The sequence below is a fragment of the Corvus hawaiiensis genome, chromosome 4, assembly GCF_020740725.1.
Source record: "Corvus hawaiiensis isolate bCorHaw1 chromosome 4, bCorHaw1.pri.cur, whole genome shotgun sequence".
Classification (NCBI taxonomy): Eukaryota; Metazoa; Chordata; class Aves; order Passeriformes; family Corvidae; genus Corvus; species Corvus hawaiiensis.
Window position 1 is genome coordinate 66,607,805 of NC_063216.1, and position 22,542 is coordinate 66,630,346.

General features: G+C 39.6%; 1 protein-coding gene across 5 annotated transcripts; it reads right to left on the bottom strand.

The window, feature by feature from the left end:
- Nucleotides 1-21,866, bottom strand: PUS7 (pseudouridine synthase 7). 5 transcript variants are annotated; one of them, XM_048301516.1, is made up of 19 exons: nucleotides 21,764-21,866; nucleotides 20,435-20,683; nucleotides 18,949-19,008; nucleotides 17,913-18,291; nucleotides 16,047-16,131; nucleotides 15,815-15,916; nucleotides 15,004-15,148; nucleotides 13,032-13,049; nucleotides 10,625-10,736; nucleotides 9,292-9,369; nucleotides 7,525-7,653; nucleotides 7,184-7,309; nucleotides 6,809-6,870; nucleotides 6,290-6,450; nucleotides 5,291-5,417; nucleotides 4,488-4,589; nucleotides 2,577-2,706; nucleotides 1,398-1,489; nucleotides 1-714 (listed from the first exon to the last, which is right to left on the bottom strand). In XM_048301516.1, exons 4-19 carry the CDS (start codon nucleotides 18,260-18,262, stop codon nucleotides 578-580), a joined length of 1,956 nt encoding a protein of 651 aa, XP_048157473.1. In that variant the 5' UTR covers nucleotides 18,263-18,291; nucleotides 18,949-19,008; nucleotides 20,435-20,683; nucleotides 21,764-21,866; the 3' UTR covers nucleotides 1-577. The 5 variants fall into 5 exon arrangements, with proteins under 5 accessions (XP_048157473.1, XP_048157471.1, XP_048157472.1 ...); XM_048301514.1 differs by having other exon boundaries at nucleotides 16,035-16,131; XM_048301515.1 differs by lacking the exon at nucleotides 21,764-21,866 and adding an exon at nucleotides 21,172-21,393 and having other exon boundaries at nucleotides 16,035-16,131.
- Nucleotides 21,867-22,542: the final 676 nt, after the last annotated feature.

The window sequence follows — 22,542 nt, forward strand, 5'->3', positions numbered from 1 at the left end:
TCAGAATTTCAGGTTAATTTATTTTTAGTACCGGTTCTTTGGTACAGGTACTAGCTGGAAAATACAACTATATTCTCAATGAAAAGTCGAACTATTTAAAAGAGCTGTACAGCTTTACAGCACACAAAAGCCTTGCTAACAGAATCTGTTACTGCACCAGTGCCAATGCTACCAGCAAAACTCCTGCACTACATATATTCATCAGTATCTTGATTTTGTTGTAATTCATCTTTTTCCATGTAATTCCTTGTATTTGAAAAGACTTCAAGGTGTGTTGAACTCGTGAAAACATTCAGTGCTTGCCCAAAGAAAACAAGCTAAACATTCCATTATAAGCTCAATTCTAAAGATGCACCCATGTTACAGCTCAAGCAACTTACTCATTCAGTAAAAAGCACCAGTCACTAATATCTATATTATATTACAGCCACCGTTTTGCAAAGGACTACTGAAGTTAAATGCTAGCACTAAAAAAACTTAAAAAAATACAAATCTCTTACTGTGACTCTTTAAAGATTTGTACAGAACATGTAAATAAGAAAACACTTTGTTAAAATTAAGTAATTTTGCAGTTCATTCAGCGCAACCAGGTTGTATTCAGTTGTGTCTGGTTTTTTATACTTGTGTCCATTTTCAAAACTTCTCGAATTGCCATGGTAGCATAAGTGGATGGGGGAAGGGAGAACTCCATCTTTAGTGCCCTGAATTTGCCATCTATGAGAAGGCGTAAGAGACAAAAAGCAAGAACAAGTGGTTAAGGGCATATATAATGCTTATTCTGGATACCATCTAAACTGGACTAACGGCTTCCACAACCAACTTCCCCAGCCCATAAAGCAAAACAACCACCACCATCACACTCCCATTTATAATCCACAGTGAAAAATTTAATGAAACAACTTTTTAACATTTTCTCTCAGCACAAAGTGGTGGTGTGAGAGTTTTCTTCTTTTAAAAGCAAGCATTTGTTCTTTCAGACTGAATTCCTAGCCTGTCTTCACTTTTCTGGAAAAGAAGTGTCAAAACGCCTTGTGACCAGAGTTAAGTATTTGAGTCATCTACTGTGTTTAGCACCAATAATACAAGCTCAATATATAGACAACTTGTGACTTAATTCCACCTTTGTTATTTGAAGACATTTACTGCTAAGCATTTACTTGATTTTACAGATGCCTGTAGGAAAATACAAGAGTCAATACAGATGTTGGAGGAATGGCTTACACCCTTGAGAAATAAGGGTCCTTATTTAGGCACCTGGCTTTGGAAGTCGTTACCATTGCTTAACAGTCTATAGTTAAATGAAAGCTCTTCCTTAAAGGAGCTTTCAATATGTAGCAGTTGAAAGGAACAGCCAGATCAAACTTCCATTTAGCAAACCAGCAGAAAAATCAACTTACCTGTAGGGAGAACTGGTAATGGTTTTCCTTCCAGTTTATCCAAATCCGTAGTAAATAATGGGATTTTAGGATCATCATATGCAACAACTTCCCTTTATAACAGACATAAAATTTATTATTATAATTTTAAATTATTTAGGTTAACATTTTGTATACATGTGTTCTATTATAATATTATTTTTTATTATTATTATTCCAATTTGGCATTTACAACTGAAATTGAATTGATTAAGTAATAAAAAAGTTATGTGGCATTTATGGCAAAATAACAGGTAGAGCTTTATGTAGAAGGCTTGCCTTGGCTTTATGAAGATTATTAAAAAGCAGTTGAAAGTTAGTGAGATGTTTCTTTGCAGAACTCATCTGGTTTGCCCTTGTGGGCTGTCAGAATTTCCAACTATACAAGAAGTATAGTTCATGAAATTAAGTGAAGAATGGTGTCAACTTTAAGAGTACCTCGCAGGAGCAAAGCCTTTCAATACAGTAATCTAAAATTTAAAAGGGCTTAAACACATTCTACGGTTTCTGCCGTTCATTTAACAGAAATCCCATATGTAACCATGAGCCTGAAAAACTAAAAGGGAAGTAGATGAGCTTCATATTAATTAGTGCTGATGTTCCAAGTGTATAAATATTTGTATTTTAGGGCTCCCTCCTAAGCCCTATATATCTTATTCTATGCATCAGTGATCAGATTTCTGCACATTTGTACAGTTCCCTGTATAAAAGGTATTTATTCAGTTGCCATATGAAAACTAGGTTGTCTCGCTAATGACAGTGATTTAGTAGGATTAAGTGATACAAATTTTTCTGATCGACAAGTAATAGGAGACCAACTTTCTCACAGCAAGATTACAAAAATCCCCTGGTTTGAATATTATCTATCATTGTTTCAACATAAGTAATTATCTATGAAGTGTTCAGGCAAGCCCTTGCAAGGAGTGAACAACTAGATAGATGTCTTGATACTCCTCCACCACAGAACCAGAGAACCAACGAAGAAATAAGGGTATAGTTCCACTCTGACTGCATTAAAAACATGAGAGAAGTGCAGAGAGATTCCTCTCTACCTATTTCAGTCTGTGTGGATGTCCCATGGATCAGTCTCATTTAAGTTTTGTACTTAAATAAACTCTATGCTGTCAATTCAAGGGTAACTTCCTTTATGCTCCCACTCACCAATTGACATTCTGAGGCCGAATGATAATCTTTCTGTATGCTCCAGAAAGTGAGTAATCTCTGATTTTATGCCTCATGTTGTTGATATCAAGATTGTCAGCTACCAGCATCTCCTTGTAGGCCTCACCAACTGCAAGAGAGGAAAATATTTAATAGGAGAGACTGTAGTGTGGCCAATTTAAACAGCCTGTTTATATGAATTGTTCCCTTCCTTACATTTAGTCATTTACAGCATATATGGGATAAATGCTACACAGAAGTTAAAAATTACTACAAATCTTATTACCTGTTTGCTTCCACACCCTGATTAGTAGAGGCAGTAACAAAAAAGCATCAAATCAAATTTCAGCTGAAAACAAAATTTACAATATACTTTGACAATGGCTTTATTGACATTTAATTGCCATCTCATATATGCTTTCTAATTTTCCAGACTTCACAGGATTAATCTCGGGTATATTGAAAAAAATAATTAAAAATAAAGGGCTAGACTACCCATTACTCTCTAATTGAAAAGCAGCAGAGAAAAAAGAGTTGACAATTTGACAACCAAGTACAAGAACAGTTCAATCCAATATTGAGGAAAACGTGCAGGGAACCCATGACTGACCTCATACATAAGGACACATAGAGCAGGTGAAAGCTAGGGCCAGCTACAAAGGGACTATATCAGCATTGTCCAGGCACACAGAGATGGTGTTAGGAAAGCCAAAGCTCAGCTACAGTTGCAAGCAGCAACAGACATCAAGACCAGCAAGAGTTAAGCTGCAACATAAGGAATGAAAGAATACAAGGAAAGCATTGGTCTGGTGCTAAATGGGGCAGCTGGTCGAGTGACAGACATAAGGCTGACGGTCTCAGCGCCCCTTTTGCCTCAGCCTTGACCAGCCAAGTGCCCCAGGCCTCCCTTCTTAGAGGCAAAGTTCAAGAAAGAGAAGGACTACCAGTACGGGGAGAAGATACAGGCTGAGAGAGCTGGCTCACATCATGGTGAAGTTTTTCTCTACATTCTCTGAAAGATTGTGCAGATCTAGGGATGCCCAGACAACTGCAGAAAACCAAGTGTTGCACCCAACTTCAGAAAGAGAAGGAAAGATAATTAGGGAATTACAGACCAGTCAGGCTCACTCTGGTCCCTGGGAAAAATAGTGGAGCTAATCCTCTTTGGGCACACAATGACTGTGGTTTTAATAAGGGGGAAAAAAAGGAAGAGAAAAAGCAAAAAACCCACCAACCTTACTGTCTTCTATGATGAAATTATTACACCTGTGGATGAGGGGAGAGCAGGGACTGTTGCCTGCCTTGCCTTTAGCAAGGCTGTCAACATACTCCCACAGCATCTTTGTGTCCAAGGTTAGAACATTACAGTGGGTGGACTGAAAAGTGGGTAACAGCTATCTGGCTCATCATCTCAAAGTATAGTCACTACTTGTTTGAGGTCTACCTAGAAGCAGAGTTCCTCAAGGAACTGGGATGTGTCCTGTGAAATAGTGGAAAAGAGCTGGAATTTACCCCAACCAATCTGTGGGCTAAACCAAGCTGGTGGCATTCAATACATGCAAGGACAGGACTGCCATTCAGAGGGACCAAGGCACACTACAGGAATGGGCCAAGAGGAACCTCATGAAATTCATCAAGGACAAAATCCTGTACCTGATTAACTCCTTGCAGTGGTACAGGCTAGTGAGAAACTCTGCTCTGCTGACAGTCATCTGGGATTCCCAGTGGGAAGGAGACTGAACAGAGCGCCCTGGCAGCAACAAAAGGCTGACATTAATGTATCAGAGATCTGAAGTAATGTATTGCTTTAAAAGTCACCAAGGTTGAGTAGATCCAATCTTCCTTTGAAGAACAATCTTAAAGCAGACTTACATTTTCAGAGTAAATATGTCAGTTAAGAGTCAGACTTACTTTTATGCTTTGGATAAATAACATCAAATCCAGGCAATGGCATCACTACATCATGGATAGTGTAGTTATCAACATCTCCTTCTTCAATGTGAACAGCTGTGGCTACAGTCAGGACAGAACAATGAAGTTACCAGTATGGATGTCTGTGACAGTCAACTTCAGCTAAATTTAAAATGAAGCCTTTGACTGAAATAAGCTTACTCTGAGAGGGATAACTACCATGTTTTATCTCCACCTAATAGACAACATCTCCAAGAAAAGAAGTAACAGCCTCCAGGGCTGTTGCAGTTACTGGCAGAATCACAGCCTGGCTTCCAGTCACTTAAAGCTACACGAAGTAAGGACTGCTAGAGGAACAGCCCCCTTATATGCATCAGGCACACATAAAGGAGAAATGCTGTAGGAAATGCCAGAGCAAATCCAAGCAAAGAAAGTTTTAACTGAGTGGAGCTTCTGCTTTACAAGATACTAATGCAATCAAAAACTTCTGTGGTTAAAACTTCATAACATCCTTCCAGAGTTCTTCATAGCTCAACTAGGTTTGAGGTCATTTTTGAGAACACTCAGTCCTCCATAGTCTCTCTATCCAGTTATTTGAAAAAACAAACAGGTCATGGAAGTGTAATACCTAACTTCCAACTCCTTGCACAATTTGTCTAAAACAGACCAATGGATTCAGATATCACTGGGCCAAAATGGGTGAGAAAAAAGAAACTATGTAAGCAGTATCAGACAAACAGCTACGTGCCTTGTTTTCCTAGGAATCTGAACTACACAGCATCACTGTCTTTGTCTGATTTTACCTCCTTTAAGTATGAGATCTCCTGGTACAGCTCTAAGTCCATATTCTTCTATTCTCTTGCTCACCATATTATTCCACACATAACTCTGGTAGCTATGAATATACATTAAACGATTGTTTCTTGGTATCTAGAGGTAAAGAAAAAAAAATTAAACACTAGAAAGACACTTTTTTTTTGTTTTTTCTCACAATCATAACCAAAAAGGTGTATATTTGAAGTGTTACCTTATCTGGCAACAAGACTTACACAATTTCTTAGTATACAGATTTGATTTTTGTTCATTGTTTGGGAAAAAGATATGTGAAGAAATAATGCTTTTATACATTTGAAATGTGCACAAAAAAGAACTGTGCTTAAATTCACAAAAAAAAACCCCACATTTTTTTAATTCTACAGCTCAAACACATGGGTCTATTACAAAACACTGAATTCATACTCAACCTCCTGAAATCTTAAGTAAACTTTGCAGCTGTGAAAGCACAGTGTTATTCTAATTATCTTCTTCATAAACAAGAAATTATCCCCCAGCTCCTACAATGGGCCCAATAGTTTGCTGGTGATGAGGTATTTTCTCCAAAGATTTGATCCTGATTACAGCACTTGAAAACGACAAGTGAATCCATCACCTCTATACCAGGCTGATTCATTAGCCCAGCATCAGTTTGATTTACACTGTTAAAGCAACAGGAAAACACTGAAACTGAACATTTGCACAATTATCAGATCCGTATTATACATAGCTACTAAGTGTAACTGTATTGCTTCCCACATACCAGGGAGATTGTTGTATAAATTGGAAAGATCATTATGCATACATTAATTAGAGATGTCATCAGTTACTATGCAGCAGTACTTCCAGCAAAAAGGCAGGATAAATCTGAAGATTTTTAAACTTAACCTTCTACTCATCAAGCATCTATGAGTCTACTTTAAATTCATCCTGATACCATCAAAAGAATGTTTATTCAAGTAAATACCGCCCAGCACTTTTACACTCACTATGCCAAATGCAGAGATTATGTTCTTCATTCCAAACTTTAAGAGTCCACGTAGAAGCTGTCCTTCCACGCACCTTTTTACAGGTAGTTTCTTGAGGGCTGCTGCTGGATCTTTAGTCTTTGCCCATTCTTCTCTGCATTTGACTAAGTATCCCTTTTCAGCTAGAGCAAGGATGTGAAATAAAAATATATTAACTACATACCAAAAAAACCATCCATCTCACCTTTTGTTAAAACAGCTGAAAAACTAAAGTTTCAGTCATGGCAATCAGAGATGAACAGAATCATAGAACACCTGAGGCTGGAAGGCTTCACATGGAGCTTGAGCAGACACTGTAAGTATTCAGGTCCCTTTTCAGCTCAGCCCCACTGCAAGAAATTGCACAGCAAGGAAAGTAAGGCAAAAAAGCAGAGTCTGAAGATTGCTTCTCCATTGCTAAACTGGCTCAGGGTTTTCCTAAACATACACTTCTTGGAGAACAGGCAGAATACATGTGATGTATCATTTTTCAGTTCTCACCTCCCGGTCGTGGTTTTAATATCAAATCCATTACTTCATTCCAGTTGTTCTGTAGAATAGCTCTAGGATTCAAACAGTAATGTGTATTAAGAACTGACTAAATACATTTTAAAGGGAATACATTCTAAATACATTTTAGCCAACTTATAAAAAAAAGTATTAGTGTTTAGACTTATGCAATATTAAAAGTAGTGCTATTATGCAAGATAACTGCTGAAGCAAGTTCAGAAACAAGATCTTTCTTGAATCTAAAATTAAAACTGGTACATGCAATATGCTAGAAAAATGTTCCCAAAAATACATTAAGTTACATGGTGGTAAGAATAAATTTTTTTTAAAAAAAGAGGTGGGGGGGAGGATGAAAGCAAGACATACCTGCCAATTTGATAAGTAGGAACAGCTGTGGTTCCAAATCTTTGCATTCCATAGTAATTAATGAATCCAATTTCCCTGAGTGAATGCATTGCTTGCTCTATCTGGTCATCAGTTCCTGTTATGTTTCTAGCATTAAGAAAAAAAATTATAGACAGATTAAGGGTTTATGCTATTTTGTGATGCCCATTATACTAAAGCTCAACATCAATATTATATAGCATGCATCAAATTCAACTGCCTCCTGCCAACAGGACTTCTTTTTCATAACACAAGTTGCACTGATATTGCTTACCTATTTAAAGAAAAAAAAATTCTAACAGAACCATCAGAATACATACTACCTGAGAACAACAGTGAAATGGTTCCCTTGCAGTTCTCCCAATTTCAGTGGATGGTTCTTGTAACTGAAATTTCCTAACTTGAAGTTCATCAAACATTTATTCAAATGAGCAAGTCTTTGTGCAGTGATTCTAAAAAGAAACAGACAACAGTGACCAATCTATGTTTAGAAAAGCAGATAAATATAGAAACACTGGCATTACAAAACAAAAACCAGTGAGTCTAGTTTTCCCCAATTTTCTACTGTTGCCTTTTTGAAGTATTTTAATGAAACAGCTAAAAGAAAATAACACATGATTCTTAAGGGTACTCATACAAAAGAAATGTATACTGTGACAGACTTAGCACTGTCTTTTGACATCTATGTTAAAACATGCACTCCAAATAAAATATGTTGCGATATTGATGTATACTGCACCCCACAAGCTGAACTCTGCGTTATTTGAGTAACTACTTCATGAACACACCCCAGTTAGCACAGTCATAAACACAGAGTTAAGTAAAATTAGCTACTGTGTATGCTTAGTGCAGATGAAGGAACATGGAATTCAATCTGTCACTGATACCTGCCATTTTTGTTGCTAGCATTTTTGGAAGCATACCCTGTTCTTTGCATCACCAAGCTGCTCTTGGACACTTCTGCTAAAATTTTACCAGGATAGTGAAGTTTATGAACCACATGGCTATAGCATTCTCAGCTCAGAGCATGCTGGCAACTGGCAATGCCCCCTCTCCTGTGCAGGAGAGTCAGGTGCTGTGGCACCACTGAGCAGACACTACACAATCAACCCTTAAAGCACTCTGGAGCTCTTGGACACAACACTGAATGTGATGATGTTAAAAAGTAAATGGAACAGCACCTGGGATGGTTACACAACACATTTGGTTAATTGTCACCACTCTGCAAAGCTGCTTTGCAGCAACAAGAATCTGGGGCTTCTCACAATTCACAAATCAGTATTTCCTTTATATGTGCTAACACATGCACATACAGAACACTGGGAGGAAATACACGAACAATTCAGTAGTGGATGCCCTCCTTTTAACAAGGATTTGATCAAAATTCTAGCTTTCAAATTGTGAATTCCTCACTCAAGGAGTGTGGTTTTCAAAAGTTGTAAAAAGAAGAGCAAACAAGATATTCCAGCTACCTAAAATGATATTGTAATACATAACTGGGAGACATCTGTCATTCTCAGTTATGGATCTAACATTAAAGTGCCCAGAAACCATATAATTGTCTTAGAATATGACAAAGTAAATTTTATTTACTCTTAAAAGGTGAGTTAAGAGAGTAGGTTAAGGCAGGAAAAATTCCTCATCTTTTTCTTGCCCCTTCTGGCTACTCACAGATAAGCAAGGGCAGTGTTAGCCTTCTCTGGCGCTGTTCAGAGAGTTCAGTGAGAAAGAAAATAGGATTCTAGCTGTAGAAAGGGGGAAACAAAAGCCAGGAAGGAAGTGGGACATAATTTTCACCATGTCATTCTGTTTTTCTGCTGTTGCATGAGATCCAAGCAGCCTAAGAGCACGTAGGCAATCTGTCCCACTGCCACAGCGAAGTACACGTAACCAGCCTATGACTCAGAGCACCACTGACTGAAAATACCAGCAATCACCACAGAATACAAAAGGATTGTGGCATCTTCATTAACACCAGTGCTTTACAAGGTCAGGACCTGAATGTGCCATTTGTGTCACTGAGTCTTTTAGGTATTTAGTGAGATATCCAAGCTACCACAAGTGCAAATACAGATTGTATTTTTACTCACCTGAGAACAGCGATCTCTTGAACTGTTATAGCCCTTTTATCTTTAGTTCCCATGTAGGAAAATATGTTTGGCTTCACTCTTAAAAGCAACAGTAACACATTATGTATATTAAAACAGCAACAGATCAAACATAATTTTCAGCATAATTACCTAGAATTATTAATCTTATAAATTAAAAATAGAAAAATATACCTCCATTCCTCAGAACTGGGTTACAATTTGACATTTTCTAATCTCATCCAAGAGTACATAAAACACAAGAAAACTTCTGTTTTAATTATATACAGACAATTAATTTCTAACACAACAGTGCTTTCAAAATACGAGCTTGGAAGTACTTCTTTATATACATTCACTCAACGTAAAAACGCACAGCCACCAACTTCACTAAAAAAAATTCACGTCCACTTCTTCCTTAACTTCAAATATGTCTGTTTGAATACCATGCCTGCACATTATGAGAGAGTATGAGAAGTTAATTTAAGATCTCATCCACTCCTTTCCTTGAGAGGAAAATTTCCTTTCCACTTTGTACTTCACGGCCTGTGTTAGACAGGGGAGTATTTCCAGTTATTCCAGTTAAGGGCACCAGGGGGTAGCAGGAATGCCATTACACAGTTTTCCACCTAACTATGCTCTTGCCAATCTGTGTTCACTGGTTACAGTCTCGATTACAAATTTTTTTTTTTTTTTACAAGAAGGGCAAAGGGAAAAAGGAGGGGAGAAGTGGGAAAGTTTCCCTACAAGCAGATCACTGGAATGACCCAGTTTTAAAACTGCTCTTCCTCTGCAATTCACTGTGTTCGTGTCATGCCTTGGCAAATCTTTTTGTTTCTGCACTTGATGGGGTGAAAGGAACTAAGCCTGTGTTGCCATGGAGAAATTAATACATGGAACAACAGTTTATCAACTGTAACTTCTTAGGAACTGATCAGCATATTATCACAACAATATCTGACAGGTTCATAACATACTTGCATATATTCACACACTGAGGAAAAAATGGCTTTTAATTCAGGTTGCGCACACTGAGGCTTTGAGCTGCCAAGCCTTTCTCAGATCAGCCAATGTCAATTGTGGACTTTTTCCATTGAAGCAGTAGTCTTCTAAATTTCTTAGGCTCATTTTGTTCCATTCTCACCTCTTCACAACGCTTCTAAGTTTTAAATTTAATGTTCTAAAATAGCTTTTCATTTTAAACTGTTTACAAATTAGAGAATAGCAATCACATGTGTTGCTCTTACATAATTCTGAAGCACAGCATTTACAGCAACAAGAAGCATGGAGGGGGAGGGCTGCATGCCAGCCAGGATGGCAGAAACAACAGCCTTACCTTAAAAATTTGGACAGGACATTAATGGCATCCATAGTGTCCTTGTTCTCCTTGTACAGTACAAAATGGCAGTAGCTTCCCCTAGATTTTGGCCAAGAGTGTTTTCTTGGATCTTTAAAAGCAAAAAGGTCAAAGTGTCACTTTAAAAAAATTTAATATATTTGCCATTGCAGCTACATTTATTTTAAATATGCAAGATTCAATTTCTGCTAATTTCCATCTGCTTTAAAGAAATGAAAAGGAAAGAGTTAATTACTGACAGCAAAAGCAGTAAAGCACATTGAAAAAGACCTCGCCTTCCACTGGCCTGTAAATTTCTCCTTAATCAGTTCTGTCACCTAGAAAATCCTGAATGAAATAGTGACAGTTCCTTTGTCATGAGATTATCTGAAAATATACCCTAGTCATTTAATTGCTGTATCACCTGGTTAAATTTCTCAAAAACATTATCATTATACTGACTTCCAGCAATAGAAGCTACACCACATTTCTTCTAGCTCCTTCTATAATTAATAGTTGAGGACCACTGGAGCCCTGTTTGTGGGAGGACTACCATTGTTATTTATAGTACAGACATATTTTTATTTCTGGAGGATTTTTTTCTGTGTGTCATGCAAAAGAATGAATCTTATTGCTACAAAACCCTAAAAAATCATACTCAAAAAAACTGCTTTAAAATGATTCTTTTTCTAAATCCAATGGGAGTGAGAAATCTGCTACAAGAGAGACATTAACATACAATCCATGGCAGGTACTGTGCCATGCTTAGAGAAGGCCAGAGGTTGAAACAACTTCAGATCCCACAGACTAACAACTGATTTACAATTTTGTGCTACTATTTGACATTTTCTGGAGAAGGAAGAAGACTGTCAATGATTTGTCAAGCTTTTTTTTGCACATAAAAACCCCCAGAGGTAAAACTTTACTTTTCCAATAATCCACTGTCAATGGTATTATTGGGAAGGGGGACTGATTCTATACAGGTTTAGCAACCAGTTGTAAAGTTCCTTCAACTCTGACGTTTTTCAATTCCTTGGTTTTTAAGAACAAAACTAAGAATTTGTTTTGTTTTAAATAAGAAGTCCCTTATCTCTTGCTAGCCACTAAGCAGACATTCCTGGTTTTGTAAAAAAAGAGCATAAGCACCTTTCATAACAGCAAAAGCTAACTGAAAAAGCCAGCCTTATTTCAAGATACAAACACCAATGCAGGAAGGAAGTTCTTGGGAAATACTGCTTTTTTTTCACATTAGTTTTATAAAGTCCAGATATCCCACACAGATAGTAAGTAGTTTAATTCTTGCTTGTTTTTGAGAAGCTGCCATGCCTGCACACACTTCTGCAAAGATAATTTTGGATGCTACAGTATAAAACACTGCACGTAGAGGTTTTAGTCACTTAGAATTATTGCACCACTTGCCTTGCACCACCAAGTTTCTAAACACAGCCCCTCTCCCACAGAGTTTCATAGGACCTGAACTGGAGACCTCATGCTCCTGCTGGTCTCCCCTTCTGAGCCACCACTGCTCTTAAACTCAGTCAGTGAAACACTGCATTCAGCTGGAAGAGCAAGGCTCTCCATGAAGATATCAGCAATTAGAAGGGAAGGGAAGAGAGTAAGACAGAGCTCAATTCACAAAGAGAACCTTCTCCAGCTGGAACCATTCTTTATATTTAACTAACACACCTTGCACATGGTCATTTCAACACACTTGAAGAAGTGAGCCCTAATGTGACCTACACCAAAAGGATTTGGTAGGTGCTATAGAGACCAATGGAATCCTCATGCCTTGGGCAACACAGCCATGAGCCTGTCCAACGGAGGCTGCAGCCACAGTCCTGATACTCAACCATTCCTCACCCGATACTTCAAAGCATTCAACTAGGTAGACTGACCAGTGAGACAATTTGCAGTCCTTACTGCTGTGCTTCAGAGTCATGTTACAATTTTATTGTCAAAAATGTATTTCCAAGCCCTTTTTCCAAACCTTTTGCTGAAACTCAAGGGGTGGAAGCTCTGTTTTAGTAGCAGGATGCATGATTTATGCTTTTGAAGTTGTATAAAGACAGAGAGTAGTGTCTGAAATACAGGCTGACGGGCAAAGGCTTGGCTAACTGAAATCCATGAAAATTTTACCATAGTTGTCAACATGTACTGTCAAAATTGATAATTCACATCACTTATTACTAGCAGATTTTCTCTGCACCAAATGAATACTACCTATACTGCACCGCACAAAAGAGGTAGAACAAGCCTAATTCTTGGCTGTTTCAGATCATTTTAAGCAATACTTATGTGTAGGGATTTTTAAGAAATTGTTACTAGTTTGGCCAGGCCTGTTGCTACTTAGGAGGTCATAATGGTTGGCATTTCATTTTTGTTAGTATGAAATGTCAACATCTCTTACCTGTTGCAGTTCTGACCTCTGTCCCAATGCAGAGCATAAAGAGTACAAAAGAGTAGCATTTAATTTTTAGACTGTCGAAGGGTTTTTAGAGGTGAACATGCAGGTTTATGGTCATGGGATTGTTTATGCTTCAGGGAGCATCCAACAGCTAGGTGGTGGATGACAGCAATTTAGACAATTATGGAATGGAATCGTGCAGAGGCAAACAGTGAACATACGAAAAGCTTCAATCGGAGATGCAACAAAATTAATTTGTGGACAATGATGAAATAACAGTTTACTGACAATTCAGTAAGACAGTATTTTAAGTATTTGGGGGGTAAACTGACTATAGACACAAAGCAGCTTTTGATTTTAAATTTAAAGAAGTACGTTTGGTAACGTGTTATGTTATCAACAAAAGTAATCAGGTATCTCAGCTAATAATACAATATTCTACACTTCTGAAATGTCTCTTGCCTGGGACGCCCATTCAGGACTAAGACGTGTTTGTGGCTATATAAACAAGAAAGATAAATATGACTTAAAAGAACTTCAATCTTACATCCATAAGCATTTGCACACACTCACAGAAACTGACATCTCCACCAACATGCACAGGTGCCTGCAGCATCACAGCTGGGGAACCCAAGTTTAAATAGATGATGCTTCTCTGCATCACAAGATGGTGCTTCACAATGTTTTAATCCTAGAGACACACCACTAAATTCTTTTCAGCATATTTCAAATACTTAAATTATTTTATATAGTATCCCTTAAATCAGCTTAACAACATCCACTTGACTGTAACAATTGTTAAAGAATAGAAGCAGCAGAAGGAAAAGGTGAAGGAAACACCATTACAAACCAAGAGAGAACAAAACTGGCTGAGGAGAATTTTGTGCTGGTTAAGTATACATACTCCATGCATAAAGCATGCAAACATACACATTTTCTAAACATGATTAAATAAGACACATGACACATTATAACTGGACCAATAAAAATACAACATTCCCATATTTGTTTACAACAAGCCTAAAACAAACAACTAAATTAAAGGGGAAATTATTTTATTTCCCATTTTAAATTACTCTATTTCCTTATTCTTCCTCCATCTCCTTCATCTTTAAAATTAAAGGGTTACGTTTACATACCATGCTTGCAGTAGGTTGAAATGGCAGAGGAATGCAACCAATTTAAACTAAACCTTAGTATCTTTTATTAAATGTGCACCGTTCCGCATGTAGGTAATCCTCTAAACTTACAGTAGCAACAAGTTTTTAGTAACATTAAAAGATGTAAAACACGTTAATTTATTCCCAGTATCCAAAACAGTATTTTGCAAGATTAAAGTGGGTAACACTTCATTTTGAAAATCCTTCGCTACTTTGACTATTCCAAAAGAGTAACTGTGGTCTATAATGAATAAAGATCATTTTCTGCAAATATAATTAGCCTTGGAAGCAGAAGTGACGATCACGGTAAATAAACTCTGTTTATATGAAACTATAACTCTGAGAAAACAAATAGATGTTTGTCTCTACCCAAGTCATTGAGAATTTTGTCATGAATATTCAAGACAATCAAGATTACACGAACTATAAATGTAATGCACATGTTGCAACTACAACCTCTTACTTCCACAAAGTACACTTACACACACAGTCAAGATCAAGAAAGTTAAATTCAAAAAATACTGAAAATAAAGCCTCTGTTTTGCCTATTCCCACTGAAGTAGAAGATAATGTTCTCTCTTCTAATATGGTTATACTGGATGAATTATTTGGAAAGAAAAACAAGTAGAAATTTAAATTTAAAACATTTCTTGTGGTCCTAATCATCTTAGATGCACAGCATCAGCTGCAACGAGGAAAAAGTGAAGCTAGGCTACATTAGGAAGCACATTCACTTGAAGTACTTACTAACAATTCTTACTTTGGGGATAATTTTAGCATTTACTTTACCCATATGCTGTGATACTGAAACTCACTTGCCAATGCTTTTTTCCCAGCAGCATGATAAGCAATAATGTATTTCTTTCCATCTCGATCTTCTGTTTTAGTCTCCAGCCCTGGAAACAAGGACTTCACAGCCTGATGGATGACAGTTCTTTTTTCTTTGGTGTCTTCAATTACCTGTGTTAATACACATACATGCAGAAACAAAATATATTAATACAAAAGGGGAGGATGCCTTAAAGGAAAAAAAAAAGCTAGATAAGATTATTTAATGTGTGAATGCTTTTTTGGAGCTACCAGATTTAATCCTACTCATCTCCGTGTTCCAAATTTACCTCAACAGTTATTCTTTGAATATGTGGAATATTTGAATGTCTAAAAATATCAAGGTTTTAATTTTACTTCGCACTTTCTGACCTTTCTTGTTACAGAAGACCATATTAATCTTCTTTTCTATTAAACCACTGACCTTGAAAGTAGTGTTTCATCAAGATAGATGTTTTATATAAACCCTCTTATTCTTTAAAACAATACTAGACAGGAAACCAAAATACTGCAAGATAATTTTAACACCACAGGAATTAAAACCTATATTTAAGTTCCTGTGTACGGTCTCACCAAAATCAAAATGACAACTCACACATGCATGGATTTGAGTACATCTGTAAGACTTTACAGAATTAAACCCTAAACTGGACACAGTTTGGTGTTATCTGTCACATCATGTTCAAACTGCTCTTACACCCTACATGCATTAAAAAGCACGTACCTTCCACTCACTCCCTGCTTCCCTCATCCTCCCTCTGCCCCTACCCCAAACTTCATATCGTTTATTGATTTTACCTCTATGGCAACACTAGTTTCCTTATTCTTAAAAAGCTGGAGCTCCTCTAAACGCTGCTTGTCTTCATCTGACAAAACTGTAAACGTTTCTTCTGATGGGTCCTAATATATATTCGGGGAGAAAAAACAAACATCCAATAACCCTCATGGAGCAACTCACAGTCTTTTAATGTTCTTGCTTCAGGAGCATTAAGAAGTATAGCCATTACCAAATCTTTACCTCAAAATTTACCTCATCATCCACTGGAACAGAAAAGTCATCTAAATGGCTCACACGTCCATCTTTGCCTATTTCGTGGACAACAAAGTCTGAGTATCTGATAGAAAGAAACATGCATTACATTTGTAATAGAAGTCCCACACGACATAAAGTCCTTTCCTAAAAAGCTGTTTGTTAGCAGAATCCACTGAAGAATCCTGAATTCACATAAAACAAACCTAACAATGAGAAAGCTGTACCTATTCCCACCCCCCAGAAGGATACACAACAACACATATCTAAACACAGCAGACTTCTCTGCAGATCGCCAAACACCTGCTGTAGTTATTCTGAGTCATTTTCTCACTAGCTTGAAGAGATCAGTAATGCTTATCCTCAATCCCAGTCATTACTGGCAATTAAGACTCTACTGAATTGCCACAATGTGGAGTGCATTAACTACTGCATTAACTCTGCCACTTCAAATAACCTGCAAAATAAAGTGCATTTTAGCCACTCTACAGAAGGCAGGACAAATTCAGCTTTGTTCATATATTCAGTTATAGAAAACATCATTCAAATAAAGTTACTCTGCATACTCTATGACAGCAAGAAAGTTTTACTGTGACATTTTCAATCCAGTCGCTTGTGTCCAATAATAAAACAGCCCAGCTATAAGAGAGGACACTTGGCTTGTTTTGCAACTGTTAAATTATTCTTAAGTAGCATTTGCCAGCAAAGTGGAAAAAAAAAAAACCAACAATTCCTATTCTATCAATGTTGAAAGATTAATAAAACTTCACCATGGGAAGCTTTCTACTGTACCTCCCCCAAGCCCCCTTTTGCCACCCCTCTGTGCAGATATACATCATATTTGTAGCATTCCCTCCTGAGGAGTGTTATGTGTCCTCTCTTGTATTATCTGTAGCTGTCTAGACATGCTAGCGACGGTACCACAAAAATGTCAAGAATGAATTAATAATAGGTGTTAAAAACTAGGATCCAAAAAACCCCCACAAACCCACAAGTTTTCTACCACGTGGCTACCTTTGGCCAACCAAAATTGGCAGATTTCCCAGAGAAGGATCCCACTAGCTCCTTAATGCTGCACATAAAGATTAAATATATACATAATATGTACATATCATTTTATTATGTAAAATTATCTATATATGAAGCCAGTATTTAAAGACAGGGACTTTTCAGTGTGTAAACAAAGCAACTTTAACTGTTTTGCTAAGTCAGGGAAACAGTGATTCTCACTCCAGTGAGCTTTTGTATTTGCATTTTGGTTTAGCCAAATATATTCTTTAATTTTAAAAACCTAGAAGTTTCATTAAAAAAAGCTACTAAACCCCAATCATCTTATTAAACATATAATATGAATTTAAAAACTCCCTTCTATGTAAATGACATTACACCTGATCAGACAATAATTTAAAGCTTAATTATACTTGTTTACAGACATTAGGACAAAAAAGTCAGAACAAAGCAAAGAACCAAAGAAGGATGGTTTTGATGCCATTTTTCAGGGCATCTTGTATCAGCACTGAGGTACAAAAGGTGGGTGTACTGCATAAGGCTTTATGTGTGCTGCTGCCAGAGAGCAAAGGAAACAGCAAAGGTCAGTGTAATCATGTATCTACTCATACACAGCTTCCTTCTTCAGAGCTCCATTTGACAGGAAAATAAATTAAAAAACAAAAACCCCCCAAACAGCCCACAATCTAAAAAAGTCCTGAATTAAACCTTTCTTTCAGTCTCAGCAGTAAAAAAAGTAATTAACCTCTCTAGGGGCCACATGTAATCCAACTGCAATCTGTGAGTCCAAAAAGGAAAATGGGGAACTACAGCTGTGTTACACAAGGAATTAACATATGTAACAAGACAAAGAGTTACCTCTCCTTTAAGATTCCAGAAAACCCTTTATGAGAGCTAACAAATTTAGTTATGCCAACATCACTTTCTGTCAGTCCATGCTTCATCATGTCTGCAAAGCTCTCTGGATCTCCATCTTCATCACTGTCCTCTAGTTCCTCTTCTTCCTGCTCCTCACTTTCCTCATTGGGGATTATTTCATTTTTCGTGTCCTCAGGTTGTTCTGTTACAGTCTCAATACTCTGCCCAGAGTCGTTCCCTGCCTGAGACTTCTCCAAGATCTTCTGTCTTTTAATTTCGTCTGCATTGGCTACATCATCCTCAGAACGAGGACGTTTCAAGGATACACTATTCATTTCTACAGTTTCCATGTTTAAGGCACAGGGTAGGATAGAAAGCCCTGAGAAAGAAGAAAAAAGGCTTATTTTCTGTCTGCTAAGAACAATATCAGTACATAGTCACTTCATTCCAAGGACTCTGCCCCCTGCAATTCTTCAGGAAAGCCATAAACTTTCTGCATTTAAGTTAAACATCAAGTAAACATTTTGAACACCTAGAAACAATATGTACTTGGGGAGAGAGAAGGAAGATATTATGAGGGTTTAATAGTACCCACCCAGGGCATGCTGGGCTATAGCTGAGAAGGATTCAGTACTACACTGACCATTTACCACCATCATCACTCTTGCCTACCCTTACCACAGCTGCCTCCAGGCCTGTGCACACACAGGCTGTACTGTCAACAGCAGTTTAGTGCCTAAGAAACTTTTTGTTTCCAAGCCTTCTCTTAAACATGACTACTCTCAATTATTGCCTTCTTTATCAAGATTCCATCTTGCAAAGACTGAGAGAGAATGGCTGAGTTCCCCCAAACCTGCAATCTTCATGTCTTCCTTTTCTACATTCTTCCAATACACACAATGCCACACAGAACTCAAGGTGGCAGTAAGTCAGCCCAAAAAGATAAGAGGGACGAGATACCAAAATCATCGAATCAGTGGGACAAACAAAACAACAAGGAAATGAAACGATCTCTGAGAAGAACATGACTACTCACGCTGGTGGAATAGGCCTCAGAGCTGCCACCTTTGTGTCAGCAGAACCACTGCCTTCAGATCTGAAAAAAAGAGGAAAACTTAACTCTTGAGAAAGTTTTATTAAAAAAAAAAAATTATGAAAACATGCATGAATACAATCATTAGAGAAAGCAGCCACCCCTGACCCAGGTATCAGCAGGTGCATAGGAACAAACATACTGAGATGGACACATTAATAAATACAATTGCAAAAGTATTACCATTTTAGTGACACAACACATTATTGCTATTTAGCAAGCTATATGAGAGAACTTTGGTTTTACTTCTAAGCGTATAAAAGGAAACTGGAGTTCCTATAATTAGCCATGGATGGGACCTTTCTTCCAGCATCACTCAACTGGCACATGAGTGCACTGGGGATAAAGTGCAGGTTTTGGTAGCAGGGGTTGCATGGGAGGAGGCCATAAACTGCCCTGTGTGGGCCATGGCAACTTCCAGCTGGCTCCACAAACCCACTGCCTGCCATCCTCCAATTCATTGGATGAGTGCATGGTGCCTCCACTCCGCTTTATTCGAGAAAGAGAGAAGCTACTGGTGGCAGCAAATGCAAAAGAAAGCGCAGGAGGAGACATGTGAGAGTGCTAAAAAAGGCACAGGGAAGCATGAGGAAGGGGACAACTGTTGGGGACGCAGCTGGAGATGCACTCTCCAAAGGAGACTCTCCACACTGGAGCAGGGACATCCCTGAAGGGACTGTGGCCTGTGGAGGTGCCCACGCTGGCACAGGGACACCCTTGAAGAGCCCATGGAGAGGATCACACAGGAGCAGAAGAAAGAAACATCCATGTACCAACCCCAGCCTCCTGTACTACCACTGCCTTGTCCGAAGGACAGAGCATAACCTGAGGGGCCAAGGAGAAAAGTAGAGGGAAGGAGTTTTTCCCAACCCTGTTTAAGCAGCGGTCTTCTTTGTATATCACTAGCCAACTGGTAATTAAAAGTTAACTGGTAATAAATTAAATTTCCCATGTTAAGTCAGCTTTGGCCACAACAGCCAAGTTTCTAAATTAACAGGATTCAGCTGTTACTGAGAAATTAATCTAGGCATGGAGCAGTATTTTAGAGCTACACACATCACCCTATATTATTTCTCCTGAAATAATGAATAGCATAATCTATACAATTTAAAGGGCATGCTTTTAAAGGAAGTCCCACTACTAACTTGATAATCAGCACATGCTGGGTTGGTAACTAATTGTTAGCTATTAGCCACTGTTGACTTCATGGCCTGGACTTCCCATTGAAGAGATCACCAACTTAGGGTAAAGAGGCAGGAACAACTGTTTTAGAAACACCTGAAATGTTTTGCTCAAATGAAAAACTGAAAATGGATGCTGCAAAAATAAATGAACAAAAGGGAAATAAGGAGAGATTTATAAAAGTAACCCTATACCTGAAGAGTGACAAGATACAGAAGAAAGCAGAACAATCAGCAAAACAATGTACCTTCGAGCTGAAAGCACCAGTTTTAGTCTGTCTTCAAAGAAAAGTTCATAAAATCCTTCTTTCAAGAGGAACAAAAACTAAAAATCATGGCCAAGTGAAGCAATTCACCACTGTTTCCAGATTCTCCTCCCATGTGCCAAAATTTACAGAGGTTGGGTTATAAAGCACTGAAGTGGAAAAGGCTTTTACATGGCTTGTATCTTCACATGGTGAAAACAGCACTCAGCACAGTGGAATCCTCTGAGACACCTGCCAAAGGTGGTAACAAGAGAAATCTCATACTTCTTAAATAAAACTGTAATACGTAGTTATTGAATTATACAAACTGTTAGACAAATTCAATGTTGGGGACAAACACTCCGAAGCTGTCACACACAGACTATTCTCACAGCAGAAGAGTGACTCACATACTACAAAGTACTATCCTGTGCCCAACGGCACCATCATCTGGGGTAAATTCTGCAGAATAATTGCTTAAAGGAGCACGTTGAAGTGAGCGGGGCACACATTGCCTCACTTGTACAGATTGCTAGTGAGAGGCGCCTATTACTTTTTTGACAGCTGCTCAACTGCCTCGGCCCTTTTCCTAACAGGTGGTTCCATAAAAGCCAGAATCTGCATAAACATCAACTCAGCAGCAATTTCAATGTTTTAACAGAGACTGAGTTTACTACTACAAATAACAGACTTGATTCTCCGCAACAAGAAACGCCGAGCAGTTACTCGTGGCGCGGTACCTGTCAATCAGGCACGGCGGGCGGTGGGGGCTGCAGGGCACTAAGTAACAGCCGGAGCACGGCAGCGCTGGGTACGAAGCCAGTTTCTCATGAGACGAGGTACGCGGGATTAAAAGGCGACCAAGGAGAGGGCGATGATGCAGCAGCAGCGCCCCAAGGCCAACCCTTGCGGCGGGGGCAGCGCGGAGGGCGCGGGCGGGAGAGCGGCGGCCCTCGGAGCCCGCGGGCCTGGCCGGGCCATGCAGCCGCCAGAGCGCTCCGGGCGCCGAGCCGGGCCGGAAGAGCCGCTGCCAGCGCCAAGGCTACCGGGGCAGGGCGGGAGGACGCACTGGGGCCGGGGCAGGCGAGGCAGGAGGAAGGGCTCTGCCGCGGGGTCCCAGCAACACGCGGCGCCCGCCGGGGAGCGGCAGGGGAAAGCCCGGCACTAGCGGGGGGCAAAGTTGCCCCGAGGCGGAGCCCCCCCCCCCCCCCCCGCCCCGCGCCCGGGCGGGGAGCGGAGAGCCGGCCCCACCGCGGAGCCCTGCGCGGCCGCCGGGGGAGGGCGCGGCTCCGCCCGCCGCCAGGCAGCAGCCGCCGAGGGGGAGCCACTTACCCGCACGCCGGCACGGGAGGACGGCCCGGGCGTCAGCGCAGCGGGGCGGGAGGCGGAGGTGGGAACGAGCCCGCCCCAACCCCGCGCGTGCGGAGGCGGCCCCAGGCTGTGCCCGCCCCCGGCCGGCCCTGCCGCGCTGACGCCGGGCGCGGAGCGGAGCCGGGGCGGGAGGTGGTACCTGTCGCGGGGCTGCTCCTGCCCACGCTTCCGTTACCGGCGGCCTGCTGAGGCTTCCTGTGAAGCGGCTAGGGTAGGCAGGCAGTGATTTACAGAAGAACTGCAGCTGTGCAGAAATAAAGTTTAATTCCCAAAAGACGGCTATGGCCAAAGCAGGGAACCGTGTACACGAGATGGTGGCCTTCCTGAGCCGCCCCGGCATCTGAAGCACATTGCGCTAATTAGACATTAGTCCCAGGACAAGGGAATGTTCGAGTACCATTTCAAAACCTACACTGTACCCATGCAAATCACTTTAAAAATCAGGCCAAATCTGTGCTATCAGTTTTTACTGACATAGTCAGAACGTCATCTTCTACCCTCTTTTCTATTTTAAGCACTGGTGCAAGGAAGGTATTTTCATTAACTTCAACACGTAGATTTGTCCTTATTTTTAAGACCCTGTGTGTCATGTCCTAATCCCAGCCTGTCTCAGACTTCCTCTTTGCCAGGCTACTAGTACCAGTATTTAGTGTCTCATACTTCTCATTCTCTAATTTTATTGTATTCACAGTCTTCTTACGTGATGAGAGTTACAACTGGTATACGTATATGGGTAGCTT

Bases quoted from the DNA above. Each gene is read 5' to 3' on its own strand.
- PUS7 (XM_048301514.1), bottom strand. From the start codon at position 18,262: ATGGAAACTGTAGAAATGAATAGTGTATCCTTGAAACGTCCTCGTTCT. The intron at 6,871-7,183 runs GTATGTCTTGCT...TTTGAATCCTAG, and splicing joins CCTACTTATCAAATTGGCAG to AGCTATTCTACAGAACAACT. The intron at 6,451-6,808 runs GTGAGAACTGAA...TCCTTGCTCTAG, and splicing joins ATTAAAACCACGACCGGGAG to CTGAAAAGGGATACTTAGTC.